At 39.8% G+C, this 20,510-nt stretch overlaps 1 protein-coding gene across 1 annotated transcript; it reads right to left on the reverse strand.

Annotated features, from left to right (window-relative positions):
* Window positions 1-230: 230 nt before the first annotated feature.
* Window positions 231-19,244, reverse strand: LOC146654470 (tripartite motif-containing protein 3-like). The gene is made up of 13 exons (XM_085380159.1): window positions 19,116-19,244; window positions 8,882-9,054; window positions 8,148-8,388; window positions 7,802-7,953; window positions 7,499-7,679; window positions 6,682-7,411; window positions 6,388-6,491; window positions 6,145-6,312; window positions 5,879-6,047; window positions 5,268-5,327; window positions 4,970-5,040; window positions 2,804-2,944; window positions 231-2,713 (listed from the first exon to the last, which is right to left on the reverse strand). The coding sequence occupies exons 2-13, from the start codon at window positions 9,025-9,027 to the stop codon at window positions 2,561-2,563; spliced, it is 2,316 nt and encodes a 771-aa protein (XP_085236285.1). The 5' UTR covers window positions 9,028-9,054; window positions 19,116-19,244; the 3' UTR covers window positions 231-2,560.
* Window positions 19,245-20,510: the final 1,266 nt, after the last annotated feature.

Genomic DNA, 20,510 nt, shown 5'->3' on the forward strand with positions numbered 1-20,510 from the left:
GATTTCATGAAATCTGTATAAATATAGAAATATTGGGAAAAGCAGCGTCATAACAAGCCAGTGAAATTGAAATTTGTACCCACTGTAGCCCAGAATGTGTGTCCCCAGTGCCTGTGTAAATTACAATTTCATTTTCACTACTGTTAAACGATTTGGTTTTATTTGGGGAGAAAAAAAATTTCCCCTGCAGAGCAAACAAACAAATGTTAGTCACACACATACACGGCAGCTCAGTAAATCATGTGCTTTTATTACCAGTGCATATTCATAGAGAAAACAAGACTGGGTCGGATAAAATGCTTTAGACACATCTCAAAAAGATGAGCATGTCTTCGCTCCTGTTTGGCAACGAGTCGAGGTGCATGAAAACCACAGCTTCCTAGCTGACTTAACTGGTAGAATTTGAGTCATATCCTGCAGCTCAGAAAAGCTCCACACTGAAAGGTTATGGAAGTGTCTGGGTGTTGAGCATAGTACTGTGATTAATTAAGTCAGACTTGCACCCGGTCTTTCTTCTGTCGTGGCACCGTGTTTTTGTTTGACATTACATAGAATGAACAAATGAGTCCTTCATTTAGAGTCATGGCATGATGGAAGCCAGGCAGAGACTCAGATTTGACAGAAAGCTTAGAACAGTATCACAAATAGTGTACTCTTAAGCGTGAATGTGCTTGCTAGTCAATGTCCTCTCATAAACGGTCATTTCTGGTAATACATCTGTAACAGTTTCTAATATGAAAACCACAAAGCAACAAACACAATAAAACAGAATTCATCTTCCGTCCCAATAGCTATGACCTTGGATTCAGATTAAATTTGCACAAATTAACAGTTTTCTCGCAAAGCTCCCAATGTGCCTGTTCCACTATTATGTCTATGAGTTTATGAATTAAAAAAAAAAACAACAAAAAAAAAAAAAAAACAACTATTTAATATTCTTCCACTGATATTGTGAAATTTGGATGGATTTCCTGAGATATCTGTATTATTTCTATCCAGGTGGTAGCACTTGAATAAAAGCTATTGAATTGTTAAAGGCAAGCCAGTGCTTCTATGAACCCAAAATCCTAAACACAGAAACCTAAATACTGATATACTTTGTTGTTATTGTAAATAAAAACCAGATAGGGTTGTAGCTTTGGAAAAGAGCTGCCCAAGTGCACAAACACTGATCTACATTTCCCAGATGCGGGTGGATACTGAATTCTGCTTTAAGGGGTTAATTTGGGGAAAGGGAGAAAGTGTGAAGCTTGAAAGAAAGAAAAAATATTTAGAAAAATAATTTGCAAATGCTGAGCTAGTATAAAATAAAATAAATTAGCATTTTACATTGTTTTCCCCCTTCAAGATAACAGATAATAACAAAAATGATCATTGTGCTGCTTGCAATAGCAATAAATATGACGATTCTTCATTTAAGCATGTGCTGGGTATGTTTGAAAGCACACTCTTTAACAGCTGCCATACACGTGTTTAAAATCCGGGAATCCTTGACTCCTGTGATCTGGACTGCCACAAGGCTGAGTGTTTCCAAAAAAAAAAGAAAAAAAAGAAAAAAGAAAAATCATAGCACATACATAGGGAGTGATCTAATATACACAATATACATTCATGTATATACAGTACATACAGCAAATCAATGCACAGATGGTGGTGACACTTATGTGAGATGTCAGTAAATGAGAAGTTTTACATTTCATTGCTGGAGAAGCATAGCGCTGTTTATTTCACTGTAAGCATTAACTAGTTCATGAGAAAGCAACTAATGGGTGCACTGTGTTGTTGTCTAGGTATCAAGATAAAGTAAAGTTTCATGCATCTGGACGAGTTATGGCTGATTAAATAGTTCCAACTATCTCCTACCTTGTCAGCTCTCACAGAAAGTGTTGTTTAAGAATACCATCCACGTCAGTATTTGCAGATTTTCAAAAACCAGTCCATAGCTTCAAGTCATCGCTTGTTCCGAGTTACGCTACGTCACTCAATTTTAAAGTTAACCGTCAGTTCCACAGACAGGATAAAACATGGACGTAGTTTCCAGGTAAGCAAAAAGGAAGCCAGTGCAAGCAGCAGCTTAAAGGCCATCAGAATGCAATAGATGTAATTGCAAAAAGACTTTGACCCTATAGATGTTTATGGGAAAATGGCTTTCTGTCTTGACCTCTGTAAACCCTTCCCTCGTGACTTAGTCACTCATTTTGGGGCACACTGAATAAAAAATTAAGTCTACTTTGTAAATCTTGGTCATACAATGTTTTAAAAAGGATCATTATCTGTTGATTAATGTGCTATGATTATCCCAATCATTGGCTAACCACTTGTAAGTCATTAGCCAATAAGCAAGCAGTTTCAGATTTAAACCCACCCCTCCTCATCACATCTGGTATTTTGAAATGAGATGGATGATGTCAGCGACGTCCACCTTTTATGCTGTCTATGGTCAATTCACATCATAAAGGTAAGGTGAGGCGACACACAAAAGGCTGTACTGGAAAAATCATTGCACCTTGTGGAATACATTGGTTGTGTCGTCAGTGCTTGCGGTGTTGAAGATGGCTATCTACTGTAGGTAACGGTAGACCTTGAAGCAGTGGTTCCCAGAGTCTGCCACCGCCACGTGGCCATCAGATGTGAGAGCCAAGCCCTGGGGGCCATAAAGCGGGTCCGCTGATGTGTTGATATAGGAGAGGAAAGACCCTGAGCTGTCAAACACCTGGATGGGTATGGAGAATTGAAGGACAGATTAGATGAGTGACTACTGCAAGTGTAACGCAGTTCCAGTTATTCATTTCCGCAAACTAACCTGGATCCGACTGTTTCCCCAATCAGCAACAATGATATTTCCATTGGCATCCACAGCCACACCCGTTGGAGCATTAAACTGGCCGTTCCCCTCTCCGTGTGAGCCAAATTTAAACAAGAACTCCCCATCTGCATTGTACACCTGTCAGGTAAGATTAAGCATAAAAGAAAATGGGTGAATGATGCTGACAAGTAAAGAAAAATGCCAGTCACATCCTCACAGCATGAGAAGTACAGCAGTGTTTGGTTTGGTTTGAGTCTGCCTGCCTTTTCTTGTTCTGTTGAAACTGATTGATTTTAAAATCGGTCCAAGTGCATGGCTGAAAACAATGGGGGGGAACAGGTATGCAGCCTTTATCAGAATGCTAAGCACTATTTTAAGATTAAAAAAACCTGCAAAATAAAGAGGCTATCGGAGAGGGTTGCTTCAGTTTTGGTATCTTAAAGTGACTTCAGTCCTATTGTAGGAAGAGAGTTTAGCTAACATCGCTGACTTTGTTAAACCTGAATTAAGAGAAAATCTGGGTTTTAGGCTCCAGAAAGAGAGTTGACTTGAACTCTGAGCTTAACAACAACCAGTGGTTAAAAAGACTTTTTCATTCATTCCCTTGTCAACCGTTAAGGATGGAGACAGCGATTACAACTCAGACTTTTAATCAGCTCACACTAAAATCTATAGTCTCCATCTTTCTGTCTCTCACACTCTAGACAGTAATGCAGCTGTCAGACTGTCAGCCATTTTCCCCACACTGTAATTGGTCACACTGTGAAAAATGTCTGTCACAGTTGGATCTTCTAGAGGATGTGAACATTTGAGTGAAGGAGTGAAGATGAGGCTGAAATGATTTTCTTTAGGCCTTTGAGTCATGAGTTTTTAAATGCAGCTACAGACAGCCTGTGTCCTGAGCGTTTCATGTTCAGCAATGTGTTCACAGATTGCGTTTCAGTCATTAAATGCTGTCAAAGGCACAGTGTCTGAAATTCATATGCTCTGTAACAGATCAGCAAACTGTGTCCATGTTGGAGTCCACTTGCACGGCGGGACGGATCCAAAATGGATAAGGATCAGACCCAAACTCAGTTTGGCACCAGTCATTTCCCAGCTCATCCATCTGAATCAGTTCAACAGCTTAATTTCTTCTGATTATAATCTGCATTCTTTATTTAAAACACCTCATCCTAATATAATGTTTTTAAAAGCCATTTAAATTTAAACTTGTTTGCAATTACAAAAAAACCCAACAACAACTTTACATTCATTTCAATTATATTAGAAACTATTACTAAACTTTTACTATTAACAGCAACATCTAAACACCGTTGCTTTGACTGTGAAAAAGCCATCATCTATCAGTGCAGGCTGAAATTAGATCAGATTATAAATGGTTAAACTGGGAACATTAAAGCAGAGTTTTTTTTTCTGTAAATTTCATTAAACTTTTTTATTCAGTAATCTCAGAAATGATGAAACTCTCTGTATGAAAAAATTAAGCTTTTTACACTCCATTAGAAGATTCAGTTTTTACTAAATAATCATTCAGACAATGAATGGTCATCACCTGTAGGAAAAACAGCTTTTATTTAATTAATCGAAATGCCCTGAAGGCGGATCTGCCCTGTAGTCTGTTGCTATCTGGGTAATTAATATCACCGGTCCATAAGTAATCTGTCTGTTATCTTTTGTTTCTTTCACTTATATTTTACCCTTCTTGGGTTATGGCTGAATAATTAGATTTGAAAATCAAATTGAAAATCAGGATTACAGATTTATCTAGTGAAAATTCCAGTTGGGATAATGATGACCACAGTCTGCCTATGATGATGACAGAGCAGACCAACCTGATTAAAGTTACTCTTTCCTGCCCTTCCATTTGAGATAAATACCATGGTCAGCACTGACGCATGTTCATATTTTTCAGTTTACTGGATTCAAATGGAGGCTTTGCTCTTTATTTACCCGTTGCCATGGTGAGTCCTGATACTGGAGCACTACCGATGATGGTTTTCTTTTTCTACTCATGTACACCCTTAATTCAGCTGCTCTGGAACCGAAAACTCAGACTTGCTGATCTCAGAGCTAATCAACTCAGGTTTATTGAACACACTTTCTGGAAGAAGTCCCAGGTTTTCAAACATAATGTTCGCACATACTTGCAACAAGCCATACCTTCACTGAATGGTTGTGGAAGTCTGTTACCACAATCTCATTTTTGTTATTTACAGCCACAAAGTGAGGACCTGAAAGCAGAGGAGACAGGGAGGGAACAGCAAAGATGAGTCATCCGTCCGTTTACAGTGTATGAGATGAAGCGGCATACTATTTCTGGACATCAAAAACAAGACACCAAGTGATCACAGAGAAACTCTCAGAGCTGAGACATGACAGGGCTGAAGCACCAACATGTAGAAAAAGAGAACAAAGATTCATTGTTTTAGCTCACAGTCACAGTGAATATATTACTTACTGAAAACAGGGCCAGATTTACTAATCTTTGTATCCAGTGCAATGTTTGCACCACTTTTCTCTAAAAGAAAAGAAAAGTTATAAGTGAGAAATGAAAGTGAACGAACGGGTGAGTTCAACTTAAATATTGCTGTACAACTGGAGCGGCATCAATGAGGGATTCCAGCAAAGCATGCAAATTAGTCCCCCCCCACATCTGAACAACAGGGAAGGACGATCGTCAAAACTTGGCATGCAGTAGTGTACATCATGAACTGCGGACTCCAGCTGTGCTATGATGACAGGGTGTATAATTTATCATTTATAATTAGGACAATCAGTGCAACAACCAAAACATTAACTGTGTGTTAATGTCTCTAATTAAGCAAGTAGCTATACATGCACTCATTAGTTAAAACAAATGAAGGGTGCATAGAGACATGCTGATCACTAGCACTGTTCAAATCAACTTTCCTGTGAAGAAACAGAAATCAATTTTGTAAATCTGGCCCAACCACATGCCCTGATACATGAAACTTCATCTCTGTCATTTTCCGTAAGACACATTGTTAATAAAATGATCATATATATATATAAAAATATCCCATTTATTGATTTAACATCACTCAGTACCTGCAAAGTGTCTGTCTGATGTTCCTCTGGCGCCAAACTTTGTCACCAACTTCCCATTTGATTGGAAGATGAAGACACAGCAGGCCTTATTATCAACCGTGATAATGTGTCCATTCTTGTCCACAGCCACACCTTTGGGGCCCATTAATCTTCCAGCACCAATCTTATTCTGTTACAAACAAAGTTTTGTTTTAAAATCTAGTTTCACTTTATAATCGTGCGGTTTAAAAACAAAAAACATTTCTTTTACTGACTGGAATGCCAACCTTGAACTTGCCATCCGAGGAGAAGATGCTAATCCATCTGTTGTCATAGTCAGCTACAATTATGTCCCCGTTCATGTCTACTGTGACTCCTGTGGGGCGCTGCAGCTGGCCTGGTGAACGACCTCTTACCCCAAACCTCATCTTAAACTGGCCGTCGTTAGAGAAAACCTATAAAAAAAGAAAATTAATTATTAAACACTTCAAAAAATGAATTCTTTGAAGCTAAATAGGTTAGCCACTGACCTGTATGCACTGGTTGTTGCTATCTGCTACCACAATCCGACCATTACTGGAGGCCGAGATGCCTTGAAGATTGGTGAATTCTCCTTTATCTCTCCCTCTTGTTCCTGTCAAATCAACAAAACATCACCATGTTTTTAACACTAAGAAAATATTAAAACTTTTAAGGATAAGTCACCATTTTGTGCCATTAAAAGTAAATTAAAAGCACTAAAAGCATAAAAATATGCATGGATGGAAGATTGTAAGAACAGTCAACAGTACGATTAATATCCAAAATAACGCTTTTTCACTCACCAACTCTATATATCAGCTCGTCCTCTATTGGATTTTCCTTTTTCTTGGTGGTGCTATACATGCTGGAAGGCCTGCGCACGGCCTTCTGGCGAACATGACCTCCTCCTCCGCTTGGGGACTTCACTCGTCTCTTCACATCGTCTGGCGACTGCAGGACATCTGACGGTTTGACAGCACGCAAACGGAAAGGACTCCCCCTCACAGGCTGTTCATATAGCAGCAAAGAAAAGGTGAATTCTCCCTCAGAGCGGAGGGTGTATCCAACCTCGTAGGTGCCGTTTTTGTTGTCCACCACCTCAGCTTCAGTACACACCCCATCCGCAGAGATAATCTCTGCCCTAAGAACCGCGTTACCAGTCTTCACCAATTCTCCATCTTTGTCTTTAGTGGTGACTGTGATAGTGGTGTGTTGGCCAACTAGTGCGTGTCGCAGACCTTCACCGGTGGCAACGCTGGTATGGCCTACAGCCCCCGTTGTGATCAGGACTCCTAGATTCTGAATGGAGCGCCTCAATCCATCCGTCTCCACCTGGCATTCCAGATGTCCGTTTTCATGAGGATGCTCGGGAAAGCTGTGTCTTGCCAGAGCACTCACCCTCTCACCCATTTGTTTTTGGACCAGAAGGACTTCAGTGGCGCTCCCATGGCTCAGTGCATGCTCTGTGAAGTTACAGCTACTCTGAATGTTCTCTCTGCCCTGAAGCAAAGAGGTAAGCTGAGTTTGAAGCACCTAAGAAGATGGAGAAAGTCAGCAGAGCTATCATGATTTTTTTTTTTTTTTAAATGCATCAAATTTAAAATGAATAAGATCGCTGACCTTCTGCTTGGTGCTGCAGATGTTTTCCACCTCAGTAATGAGAGCAGTCTTGCGTTGGTGTAGGGCCTTCTCCAGCTCATCAAAAGTATTACTGATTTCTGTCACAGAGTCATTTTTCCTTTCTGTAAGTTGCTTGGAGATCTCATTCACAAGGTCAATGGCAGCTGTCAACTGAGGTAGTCTGCCAGAGCAAAAAACAAACGCAGATTACAGCTCTTTATACTTTTACACATCCAATTTTACTAATGTCTTCCAAAAGCAATCGCATAATAGATTATGTGTTAAAGCAGTGAAAAATCTTACCTGTTGCGAACAGTGTCCAGCTGACCTTTAAGGGCTGACTTATGCTGTTCGAGCACATCCCTTAGAGGCACCGTCACATGTTCCCTGTGTTCTCCTTCTGTACACTCCAGACACATGGCTGTTTCACATGACTCGCAGTAAAACTCCATCACCTGCAGATGGTGCAGTTGAGGCAAGTAAAGTCACATTTCTGAGGTCAAGGTTGCTCAGAAGTTCAAATGTATATATACAGAAGGCATTTCTTTTTAATCCAATAACAGTTGGCAGCCTGGTCATGAACATGCAGATGAGGTATGACAGCTCTGACCTATTTTTCATCAGCATTTTTTTATTTTTTAAAGCTTACCTTGCCCTCGTGATTAGGGCAAGAAAGGGGCTGACAGGTTGTAGCTGCGTTGGCTGACTCAAGAACATTGCCCGCCTCAGGCTGGCTGCACTCTGGGTCTCGCTGTAACACCTCCATTAGGTTTGTGATGAAGAAGTTGTTCTGCAGGGCTGCCACACCCTTCTCTGGCAAGATAGAAGTCTGTCTGCACACTGGGCAGGATAGTGTCAAAGACTGGGGAGGGATGTAGTTCTGTAGACATCTACAATCAGATAAGATGTTAAAGAAATCAGTTAATAAAGCTGCAGTCAAGCACCAATTTCAGGGTGAGACCTGATTAGAAGACTGGACAATGTGATTTGAGTGGTTACTAAGCACAACGATGTAAAAACAGTACTACTGTAGCAACACAGCTGTGGAAATCAGTATTTGCTATTACCAAAGCTGTGCCCTAAAAAAAGGCTGTGTGCTTTTCTTGTGACCAAGCTTAGAGTAGCTGGTGACTTACGTCATGCAGAAACCATGATGATGACAGAATAGCTCGCTTAAGCGAGGAGCTGTGATACCAAATTTAGAAATTGCTAAAAAAGACATTAAAGTACACTAAAATCTAGCACGCTGCATCCTATAATAGCCAAATGCTGACTCATCTTTTTTATTTTGCTTCTAAATGTTTTATGTCTGCTTATCTCTTTACTGTCACTTTGATCTCCTGGTGTCGATCACCTTGTAAAGCTAAGTGATTCATGGCTTACTTCTCACAGAAGGTGTGCAGGCAGGGTAGCACCTTTGGGTTGTGATAATGGTCCAAACAGATGCTGCAGACCAGGAACTGCTTGTCTATCTGCCTCACCACAGGGCTGGTGCTGCCAGTCTCACGCTTCGCCATAATGACAGACATTCAAAGGGGACACTGGGAACACTTAACCTGTGCAAACAAGGTGAAAGAAAGAGAAGAAAGGTCAAGAAAGCCTCGAGGAAACAGTCAGGCAGGGTGAACAGGGTGTAGTTGCTTGAGCAAAGGAAGAAATGACTCATAGTCCCACTAACACAATAAAACCTCATCTAAATCCTGTATCCGCGAGCAATTTATGGTCTCGCTTATCAAACTATGTCAAGTAGTATGAGTTCCCTCACCAGAGGTTGTTTAACTTTATAAGTGAAACCCCCAATTGAGTTCACACAGTGGAAAGAAACATATACATGTGATTAAAACTGCAGGGTAGAACTCTTAGTGGAGACAATTATGCTGTCAGCAATAGTGTTAGAAGTTATACACAGTATAAGCCAATCAAAACATGATACTAATACTGATGTTTTACTCTTGGTGATATTTTTCGGTGTACTGTGTCACTTTTGTTATTTAATATGACTCCTAGATGAGTAGATGCCTGCTGGCTTGCAGTTCAGATGGCAGAGTTGCTGTTACATGAAATTATACCACTGGGTCAAGCAGGGATTAACTTAGCATGCCAATGTTGTGCCGTACATCTGTCATAGTGTACATAAGCACATAAAGGATTACATGGAGTCCAAAAACACAGACAAACTGGTCAATAAACACCGCTTACAAAAGTGAGTGACTCATATGATAATAAAATTCCAGCAGGAGGATTGGTGTGTTTTGTCATTTGGTTTGGCTAACACTGTAAAGAGCCCTATTGTTTTCAGTTTTTTCCTCTATAGTTTCTGTCCTACAAAACACCTTCAGTCAGGTAACTCACACTCTAGGCTCCTTATAATTTTCTGTAATGCACCATCCGCTAATAACCTTGACACTGCATTGCACGTCTTGAATTAAAGCTCAAAAAATTCATTACAAATTAACTGAATTTATCCTCTGACAAAGACAGTTCCGTGACGACTGCTGAGATGTCAAATTACATGGGAAAAGAACTCCAAGGCAATTAATTTATTTTCTTTTGCTTTTTCTTTCAATTTTCTTTGTAACACTAGCAAGATATGTTCTTGTTAGAGCAGGGTGATATGGCCAAAAATATTTATCACGATATATATTTGAAAATTTGCGATAACGATATAACCGACGATATAATTGATGCGAGACAAAATACAACTCCACAACATTACTAGCGCAAAAAGACAACCTTCCATTTATTTTCACTTAAACAAGAAGCTGGTTTTTATGTACATTAAAGCTTTATAAAAATGTAACAGTGCAAATGCAAATTCCTTGCTGAAAGTTTAACCAAAAGGCATTTCCAGTAGAAATGGGCTGACATATCCTGAGCATAACCACGTATAATATGGTTATATGGTTAAAAAGAGGTGCTTTGCAACATTAAACTGCAGTGTGCAGTACGCAGTACCATAAGGTGCACGGGATTATAAGGCACATTAAGCGAAACAAAGCAGTCAGATAAATCAAACTTTATTAAACTCATTCTTCTTGCTTCCTCCACTTCTGTACCATTGATTCATTAATGTTGAATTCTCTGCAGCTGCTCTATTCCCATGTTGTTGCAGTATATTAATGACTAACCTCGTATTGTGGATGGATTATCTCAGTTGTTCTCCTGACTGAAGTTTGGTCCGTTTACAGCATCCTGCCATGCGATTGCATTTGTCTCTAACCATGAAGAACCTTCACGTTAACTTTTATAAGTGGAAAAGTGTTAGTGTTCGTCCTCCAGCTTCACTGTTTATGTTATGCTAACATAGCTGTGTCGCTAGCGATCACGTAGCACATCATTATATACCAGCTAGCCCAACTTCAGTAACCCTACAAACGTCACTGCTGTTTAGTTTCCTGTCTTCATTTATGTTGGAAGTGATAGCAGAGCTGTACGTTTGATTTTTTTCAGAAATCTCTCAGTCAGAACATGCAATATCATGCTTAGGTAACTAGCGAAACTAGCGAGCTAACTTCCGCTAGCTTCCTGCTAACTTCTAACTCCGTTAAATGTAATAACTTTTGTTTTCATGGATGCCTGGAAGTTAAACTTTATAGTTACACATGGTAAAGCAGCAATGCTGATCGTTTTATTAAAGATGAAAGAATTTAGACAGTTTTTAACTCTAAGTGATGCTGCAGTGTTGTTTGACCTGAAGAATACTGAGTTTAGGACCCAGATTACTCCCAGATTTAAGAGCATCTTAGTCCGACAAATATGACAATAACAACAGCCGCTTGCATGTTCTGCAAAAAAATGTGCTTTGTTGTGTATCTGACGGACAAACACCAAACCAGTTCCACATCACGGAAGTTGCACCATTTTTACAAACCAATTCTGGTTCATCTGTTTCACTCAACAATCGGCCATGTGCGTATGAAAACAAAGGCACTGCGCATGCGCGTTTTACTCCCATTCTATCGCGATATTTCATTTTCCTATCGTTGCCTAACATTATACCGGTATTACCGTGAACGGTATAATATGGCCCAGCCCTAGTTCTTGTTATGTAGGATCATGAACAGTTAGGATACCCAATAGCTTCATTAATGCCCAAGAAAGCTTAAAACAGCTATCTGATACGTATATGAGAAGGTTAATTGCTATGGTGCTATTAATCAAAGTGAACCTTTGAGCCGGGGAAACCTGACAGTTGACCTTGAGCCGTCATTTTAAACCTGATTACAGATCAAAATATGTAAATGAATGTAGCACACCATCACTGATGCAAGATGTCATATTCTGAGTAACTGACAATGTATAACATTTTTTAAAATTCTTGATCATGTTTATGAGCGTAAAAACATCCTGCTCATTGCAGTTTAAAACAATGCACACAGACCGGACAAAAGAAGGATTCACTCTATTTGAGCTTACTATCAGTTTCCTTGTTGCGTCACTATAACATGTCTCACCAAACAAAACTGTCTTTCAGCTGATGCCTTAAAAATATAACTAGGCCCCTTTTCTTTGAGAGCAACAAGAGGAAAGAGGAAGCTTTGAAATGCCACTCCCCAAATTCCTTCTAGTTCCTTCCCTTGACTCTTAGCAGGCTGAGTTCAGGAACCACCTGTCTCTCTGTCTGAGGGGAGATGGGGAAAAATTCACGGTGAGCTGGGCTCTCTGCCTCACATGAGCAAGCAGGCCTCGGTGGCAGCTGTCCCTTTTTGCAACACAGAGCAGCGAGCAATAACAATGGCATTTCAGCTCTGCTCACAGCTCAGCGCCCCACATCTCTTCCCCTCCCTCATTCTCCCTGTTTTTTTATTATCCTGTCATTTTTCTCTTTCTCTCTCGGCCACATAAATGCACTCATGACATCAGTATGCCTGAGCCCAGCCACAGACAGATGGGAATTTTCTCAAGCACGCAGACTCTATTGTTGTTTCTTCCCAAGTGATCAGAAGGCCTACTGACTAAGGAGGTCTGCCAAGCCCATTCACAACAAGCCCTTCCCAAAAAACTCTATGCCTCCCCTTCCCTTGTCTCCCCTAAAAAGCCCTCCCCTCCCTGGGCTGTCCTCCCTTTACATAGACTCTGAATTGCAGCAGCTGAACGGTGACATCAGGAGGAAGTATGATGAGCCAAGACCTCTAGGCTCCTCCCTTCTCGACAGACTGGCCACTGTCTTTAGGATTGCAACAGTCTCCCCCACCTTCCCTTCTCCCTGCCTGTCTGTCTGTTCTTCAAGCAGCCCTCCTCAGCTCAGTTACTCCCACTCGCCTCACCACAGACAGATCTTTCATTAAAAACCTTCTTTCCCTGTGTGAATTTAGAGAATACCTAATGTACAACATAAATAGTAATATATTTAATTAAACACAGACTAAAGACTTCAATCTGCAGTTTACTCTAATGTTTGAGGAAGCATGTGATTAAACAGCAATCACAAGGCTTTGTCATGAAAAGTGCACAGTCAGCGCTTCATACAGATGAGGTCAATAGTCCCTTTCCTCTCTTTTTACTGCAGAAAATCACGGCGCGAATGTTTGCAAAGTCAGCCGTTTCACTGCAAAACGTCACTTGCCACTCTCACCCTGCATTACTGTTAAGTGCCTTAATCTCCTCCTGCAGGGTCAGGTCCTGTCTGCCATCTGGATTACTGTCTCACAGATTCAGATGACACCATCATGCCCAGTCACTTCAAATTCGCTTTGAAGAAAATGCTTCATGTCCACATAAAAGAATGAAGGCTAGTCACTAGCTGTCCGAAGATGATACAGCTGTATTCCATGCTTGAAGCAAGTGTGTATGCTCAAAACCTTTCTCTTGAAAACAGACACATGTAATATGAATGATTTAATTGGATTTTAGCAACAGGAGCTCGCCTTCAGAGAAAACATTGCCCTCAGCTTAACCTGCTTAGATTTCAATCGGTTGCGCAGGTAAGGGTTTCTCTCCTCTCACTGCTCCACCGATTGAAGTGCTACTTTTTATATCTGTAGATGCTTTTAAAAAAATTAAAAAAATAAATCACTATGGTTATGCTGTCCTCTATAATGGAAACAACAACAACAAAAAATAATTACACATGCTTCCTAATCCAGGGCTTTTTGCTCCTCGATAAATTGGAATAAATAGGAAAGAGCAATTTCAACTTTTTTTTGAGACGGAAAATTCCAGTTATAGAGGAAAATATAATGTTATTCTGAATACATGACTAATTCTTTGACCCACAGTTATGTGACCAACTATTATTACATTTAATGCAAAATGTCATCTCTTGGTTATAGTCAATGAGACAGAGAGCGAGTTAAAGTCTTTAAAAATAATAACTCAAAATAAGCCCCTAAAGTTATTAAACTTGACTTGTCTAATTTCAGTTAATGGTTATAAATCAGCTTGCTTCCAGGATAAAACTATCAGTGTCAGCATGTCAACATGTGATTTTCAAGTACAGAGCGGCCCTGTGGTGAAGTGATTAGCACCGTTACCTCCCAACAGCAGAAAATTCTTGTTTCAAACATGCCCGAGGCCTTTCTCTGTTGAGTCTGCATGTTCCACGTGTGCTTACAAGCATTTCCTCAAGGTACTCCATTAAGTTAAATCATGATTCCAAATGAATAGTGAGCTATTGCCTTGTGGTAGACTGATGACGTACTCAGGGTGTACCCCTGCCTCTCACCTGGTTACAGCTGGATGTGCTCCAGCCTTCGTGCAACACTGAATAAGACTTTTGATTAAAGAAATGAACGGACCATAAAGTCGGTCATTCATTACAAACAGGCTGAAATTTATTCATTTAACTGTTGTTAACTTAGAAAAAGTATTTGGTGGAGAAGTTTCATTCAAATATCTCTGGACTATGCAGACTAAGAGAGACACAGTTAAACAAAAAAACTCTTTTATACAGGAGATGATAAGCTAATGAATTTGGCCCAATAAAACGGAACTGTCACATGACCATATGCTTGGACTGGGTATGCTAACCATACTGTACCTTGGTACAGCCCCTCACCTCTCCAACCGATCAATCGATTATTCTGATTGGCTGCCCGTCCCAAACAGAAGGTTTAGACAGCGGATGGGTGGGGCTATTGTACTCAGTCTCAGCTGCGTGTCTGAGATGACCGCATAGAAATATCTGGCACCGCTAACATCATAATGAGCCAAGTAGAAGAAAACCTTTCTGAACTTCTGAGCATTTAGAGCAGCCTGGAGCTTTTGGGCGATTTCTATTTCTTATACATAAATAATATTTGAAGTTTTGGCCATATTTAATATGACCATGCACCATTTTAACAGTATATGTAGGACAGAGAATATAAGAGCAAATAAGAGCATAGATCCCATTAATGATACTTTCATGATAAATAAAATGAAAGACTGATGTTCAAGTCAAATTTTTACTTCAATCGACATAATGAGAAATCAGAAACTGGCCCTTTAAGAAGGCTGTAATTTACAGATTGTTAATACCATTCCTTAACAGTGACTATTCAGGATTCCAGGATGTTTGTGCTTCAGTGGCCATATAAAGTATTTGCCTCTTCCCTTCCTCTTTCCTTATTTGAGTAACAGACAAGTATCTTTTTCTCCAATGGTATCCAATATTTCAAATCTATTTTAAGCATTACTATCTTAGCCAGCTCAGTATTATTGAACTACAATTGCATACAGCATCTCTTGGAAAACGGACTTTGTATCCGTGTTACCATCTTGTGATATCACTTTTAAGAGACACAGCAGAGAGGAGTCTTCAGCAGTTGTTTATGTACTAGACCAGCATACACTGGTGAAAGCCTCACTGACCTGAAGAGAGAAGTGTTGTCCCTCAGTGATGTGCTCTCCAGACTGTGTTTAAATATAGACTGTAGTTTATGTTTTCTGCTACATCTGTTGTGTCCTTCCTCATGTGCCAACACACAGTAATTGTTCACAGGCTGAGCAGAATTACCCGAAATGTAATGTTGAATAAACCCAACACGCTGTTGAAAGATTTTTCTGGGTTATGAGGAACAAGGTAGACTGTTACAAAGGAATATCTGTACGCTTGACTCAGATATAAAGAGAGAAAAGACAAGTAAGAGTAGAAGTGAGAAAAGCATATGCTCCAGAGACACAGCATAAATTACATAATCACAAAGCATCTGAACTATTGTCTACATCACAGCGAATGTCTCATTGTTTGTAACTTTGTTCAGAAGACATTTGTGATCATTGTCTCAATTTGTAGCACTTTCAGGTGAACACAGGTCAAGAATAACTATTCACAGTTATATCTGCACTAGGAATAACAATGTGGAGCAGTTACACTCTTTACAATGCCAAAGTTAATGTGGACCTAAGAATGAGACATTCAGGCAGCTGGATCTAAGCACAGGGTCTGTTTTATATGTTTTTAGGGACAGAAAAGATGCCGGCTCCGTGATGACTCATCAATCATTATTCACACAAACTTCTTAAGACTAATACACCCACCACCACCACCACCACCACCCCACCCCCCTTACACTCCATCAGATGAAGAAATCTGTCTCGATGCATCAATCTCTGACAGAACAGTCACAGCATGGAACGCTGGGCTTTACATAAAAGAAAAACAGTGTCTGTATATTATATGTAAGGCTATTGAGAATGATACACTCAGCATAAGAGCGGGGACACATTTGCATGCCTAATAATGGCCTAGCATAGACACTTACTGATTGCAATTAGACACTGAACTACTAAAAACTAACACTGTGGCAGTTTTTCATCATTTTGTTTTGTGTTTAGATTGATAAGATCTGACAACAGCAGATTTTTGTCTCGCCTTGTGAGCCCACACTCCTAAACATTGTCAGAAGACAATGCGGCACGCAGGGCAGCCTGTCTGCAGGCACAACACGCACTGCAGATTTAACAAAAGGTAGATCGGCGCACAAGCGGTGCCTGCAATGCTTATTCACCTGCAGTAAGAGGACTGAGATGTCTCATACTATGACTCAGTAGTTCAAATACGGTCTCATACACGCTGTACTTTGCAGATACACAGACACTGTGAAGCATTAGTGGGGTTACTCTTTGTTAAGAAAATGTAGTTCGTGTTCAGGATATTTAAGAAACTGAATGTGGTTTCGGCTTGGCAGTTTGCCGAGCGGCACAAATGTTGGTTTGATAAAATGAACAGTACCAGTGCTCAGCTGCTATGTTATTATAATAGGTAAAGAAAAAAAACTGACTTTATTGTGCTATATTTACTTTTATTGACTTAACCATTTTGTGCTGTCACATGTTTTACAGCGTGAATGCCTCAGTCTGTAATCTATAAATTTCGTTCATCTCTGAACTTTGCACTGTTGTTCAATAAAAGAAACAACAGCACTTTAGTTCAGTAGCTGAAGGTTTACAGATGTCTACTGGTAAAGGTATTTTCCAGAAAATATTGATTATTTTTTTAGTTGAAATAAACCACTCTGCTGCTTCAGAAAGTCTCATCTAATATTTATTATCTATAGCGAGTAATCTTGATGTGACTGCATCCCTCTTGATGATGTCTTATGAAAGGCTGACGATGACTCATAAACCACTAAACAAAAATAAAAATAATAAAAGTGCTCTTCAAAGGAGGACCGACTCAAACGTAAGCACAGAATTAGAGGATCCAATCACAAGCATTTTACCTTCTTTTGTTTTGTATGTAGTCTACCTCATCGTGGTTGTTGTATTGGTAGTTTGGTGGATGTGCCTTGTACTGGTTGATGGTCATCTGTAGCCTGTGTACTATCAGCATGCACCGGCTGTGATAAGTCATTATATTCTAATTTTAGATTGCCGTTTCAGGAACTGACCAGGGACACCAGCTGACAATTAGACTCAAGTCAAAACTCTGGCTCATCTACAGTCATTCTTCTGTTGATCAGTGAGCAATAATCTGATCCAATAAATGAATTAATAACACAAAATATGCACAATCATTTTCATGGAGATTAAACCTTCAAATATTTTGTCCTAAACTCCAAAATAAGTGTTTTCTAATTGCTTTCTAGAGCTATAAACCATAATTATAATTATTATAGTTATTACCTACAGTAATCTATTTATTCTGAATTGGGGTTTCAACAAACCTCATGATGACAACTAGGAAAGATTAGAAAGGGCGAACGATCCAACTTGTGTATTATATTAAATCAGGTTAATCATACACTGATTAGCAATTAACAGTGGAGCCAGATAAACTGATATGGCATTATATTAAATTAGATCGTTTCCATTTGATGTTGTTACACAAATTAGGAAAAATAAACCCAGGAGAACTGACTCACTGCCATGGGTCTCATTTAAATACTGATATAATAATATGGAAAGCAGGTCAATAAATCATTGAATATGAAACATCAAAAAAAAATCTAATTATCCTGCAATCTATCTTTTTATAATATATTTATCAAGTTCCCTATCCTCTCACTTGTGTTGGTGCACTGGGGGCTGATTTTGTTAGCAGGTAAGGGCTATAGCCTATAGCATATATGCTACATGTCTGCGTTTGATCGAATTAGTATTCAAAAGCTGTTGCTGTTTCTGGTCACTTCTAAGCTACAGTTTAATCTCTGTTGCTCAATATTTGCAGAGTAGTACTGTATAACCCACACAACGCCCTTGTTGGTCCCCTGGTTCTCTTGCACATGTTCCCTGTCCTGTATACCTTAAGAGCACAGATATAATTTGACTCTCTAAGCTCTGCTAACAATCTGCCCTCTGGCGCAGCATCCCGCACCGTCTGCACCCTCCCTGTGACCCAGTGCAAGCAGCCAACAGAGCAAAACCAGGCAAACATCTCTATCACCTGCACTCATTTTAAAAATTAAACTTTTGAGATACTTTTAGCCTAAAATGAGAAATATAAAACGAGCCTTTCAGAACAAAGACAATCAATACCAAAACCACTGGACCATCTGCTCACAGTCTAGGCCTGAAGACTAAAAAAAAAAATGTCTTCAAAAATGATGCATTGCCTGCTGCTGTTGCTGCAGTACAGTGCAACACAAGGAGCCACAGAGTGGCACAAGAAAACAACATGTCGATTCACATGTGGCTCACAAAACTTCTCAGCAGCACACTCCATACATATTCAGATGAGAAAAACCAACGGAAGATCACTAATCCTCTAACAAACGAGCATGTATGCTTGGTTAAAAGAGCCCAGCCCTCAGACTGCAGCAGAGATGCCCACCTGCTACTGAGCCGGCAGCCAGCTAGGAGCTAAAATGGAGAAGTGTGTGGGCTGAAAGAGGAAGCAATGAAAAAAAAAAAAATGCTTTAAAAAAAATCAGAGCAATGGAGAATTTCTGTGCAACAGTTTGTCTTAAACGGTGCTGGAATTAATTGCGTTGACTTTAAGTTGGTTGATTGTTGCAATTTAAAAAAAGCACAAAAGAGGGGGACATCATGTTTTTTTGTTTGTTTTATTTAAAGTACAGCCCCCTCTGATATGATTTATCCGTGCACAGATGCTGCTGGGATGAAGTAATCAATTATTCATCTGCTTATAGCCCAGTCATTGTATCTCTGAGGACTCCGGATAACGGAACAAGCAGGATGAGAAAGCAGAAATTCGACACCATAAAAAAGAAGTGAATGGTTACATTGTACTCACGTAAATTCCCAACAGGAGTGTCAGCATTGCAGGCCGTAAAGAAAGCTTCCCATTGTCAGTGTCCCAAACCTCTCCAATACAGAATCCACAGACAGGGCGACAGAAAGGAAAGGGCAGGGTCTGTCTGGGAGAAGAAGGGGACAGTAAGGAAGAGGACAAGGGAAAGGAGGAGATTAGGGGAGTGGTTTATGCGCAGGATTGGTCAGAGGGCTAATGGGAGGAGTTAAAGAACCCAATAGCATATGGAGGAGGCAGGGGATATGCAAAAGACGTGGAAAATCTGGAGAACTGACTGAGGGATAAATCTGACTACTGCAAAGGGGTTTGGCTTCCTTGGGTACCACCCATTTCCTTTAAAAGCACAACGTTTATTTCTTTACCCTTTGAATTTTGGGGATGTAAACACAAAAACGATCAGAGTAAAACGAAAAAGCACAAAACTGACGGCAATATAGTGATTTAATTATATTACATTTCCCTAAACCTTCCAGAGACTTTTGTAAAAATCGCTAAACATGTAAAATGCTAATTATTATAAAGAGTATGTTGCTCGAAAGCTGACGAGGTTTTTTGTTTTGTTTTTGTTTGTTTTTTAGAGAATGGAAGGGGATAGGTGTGTTCATTTAATAATAGGAGTCCTGCTAGTTTTAGTAATACAGCACTCTAGAGGCCAGGTGGTGGTAGAGTATGGAATATGTAATGGGATATGCTGTGTGTTTTCACTTAGAAGAGGCTTTTGAGAACAAAGAAAGACTCTGGCTTTTTGCTAGTGAATTCAACAGCTTTCACTTTGGGGGATTATTTGAAATGAGAGTATGTGTTCATGCAGGTTGAGAATTTTGAATACAAAATGATGTCACTGTATAATAAAATGCTGAAGGCCGTCAGTGTTAGGTGGCTGTTGTGTTGCAGGCTATAAGGAGTTTGTTGGGGGGTGGGGCTTGGGGGTGAGGGGCAAACAATTGTCTCTTGGTTTTATTCTGCAAGGTGGAGTTGCCATGGAGACTGCTTCCAGTTGAGTCAAGATGGCTGCAGCAGTCTGGCAGCAGCAGTGACTATAACAGATATACATAATGTAGGTCAGACTGACAACACTGACAGTGCTTTTCTCAACATGGTTTAAAATAGATAATTCAACAAAAAATAACACAACCCTAAAGTAATCTATTACAAACATTTAAATAAATAATCATTTATTTTCATTGAACTGATCTGTATTTTTATTTGTTTATGACTGACTTAGTAAGAGAAATCTAGGTCAATATTATGCCGTCAAATGATAAACAGCATGACTTCCCCTTTGAAGGGATGATGTAACAATGAAAACAACAATAACAAGGCAGCCAGCCATCACACAGCCATTACTGCACTAGAACTTTAAAGCAGGTTCAATGC

Source organism: Rhamphochromis longiceps, linkage group LG14, assembly GCF_057381845.1.
Source record: "Rhamphochromis longiceps isolate RC_006_pf linkage group LG14, R_longiceps_female_GT1.1, whole genome shotgun sequence".
Classification (NCBI taxonomy): Eukaryota; Metazoa; Chordata; class Actinopteri; order Cichliformes; family Cichlidae; genus Rhamphochromis; species Rhamphochromis longiceps.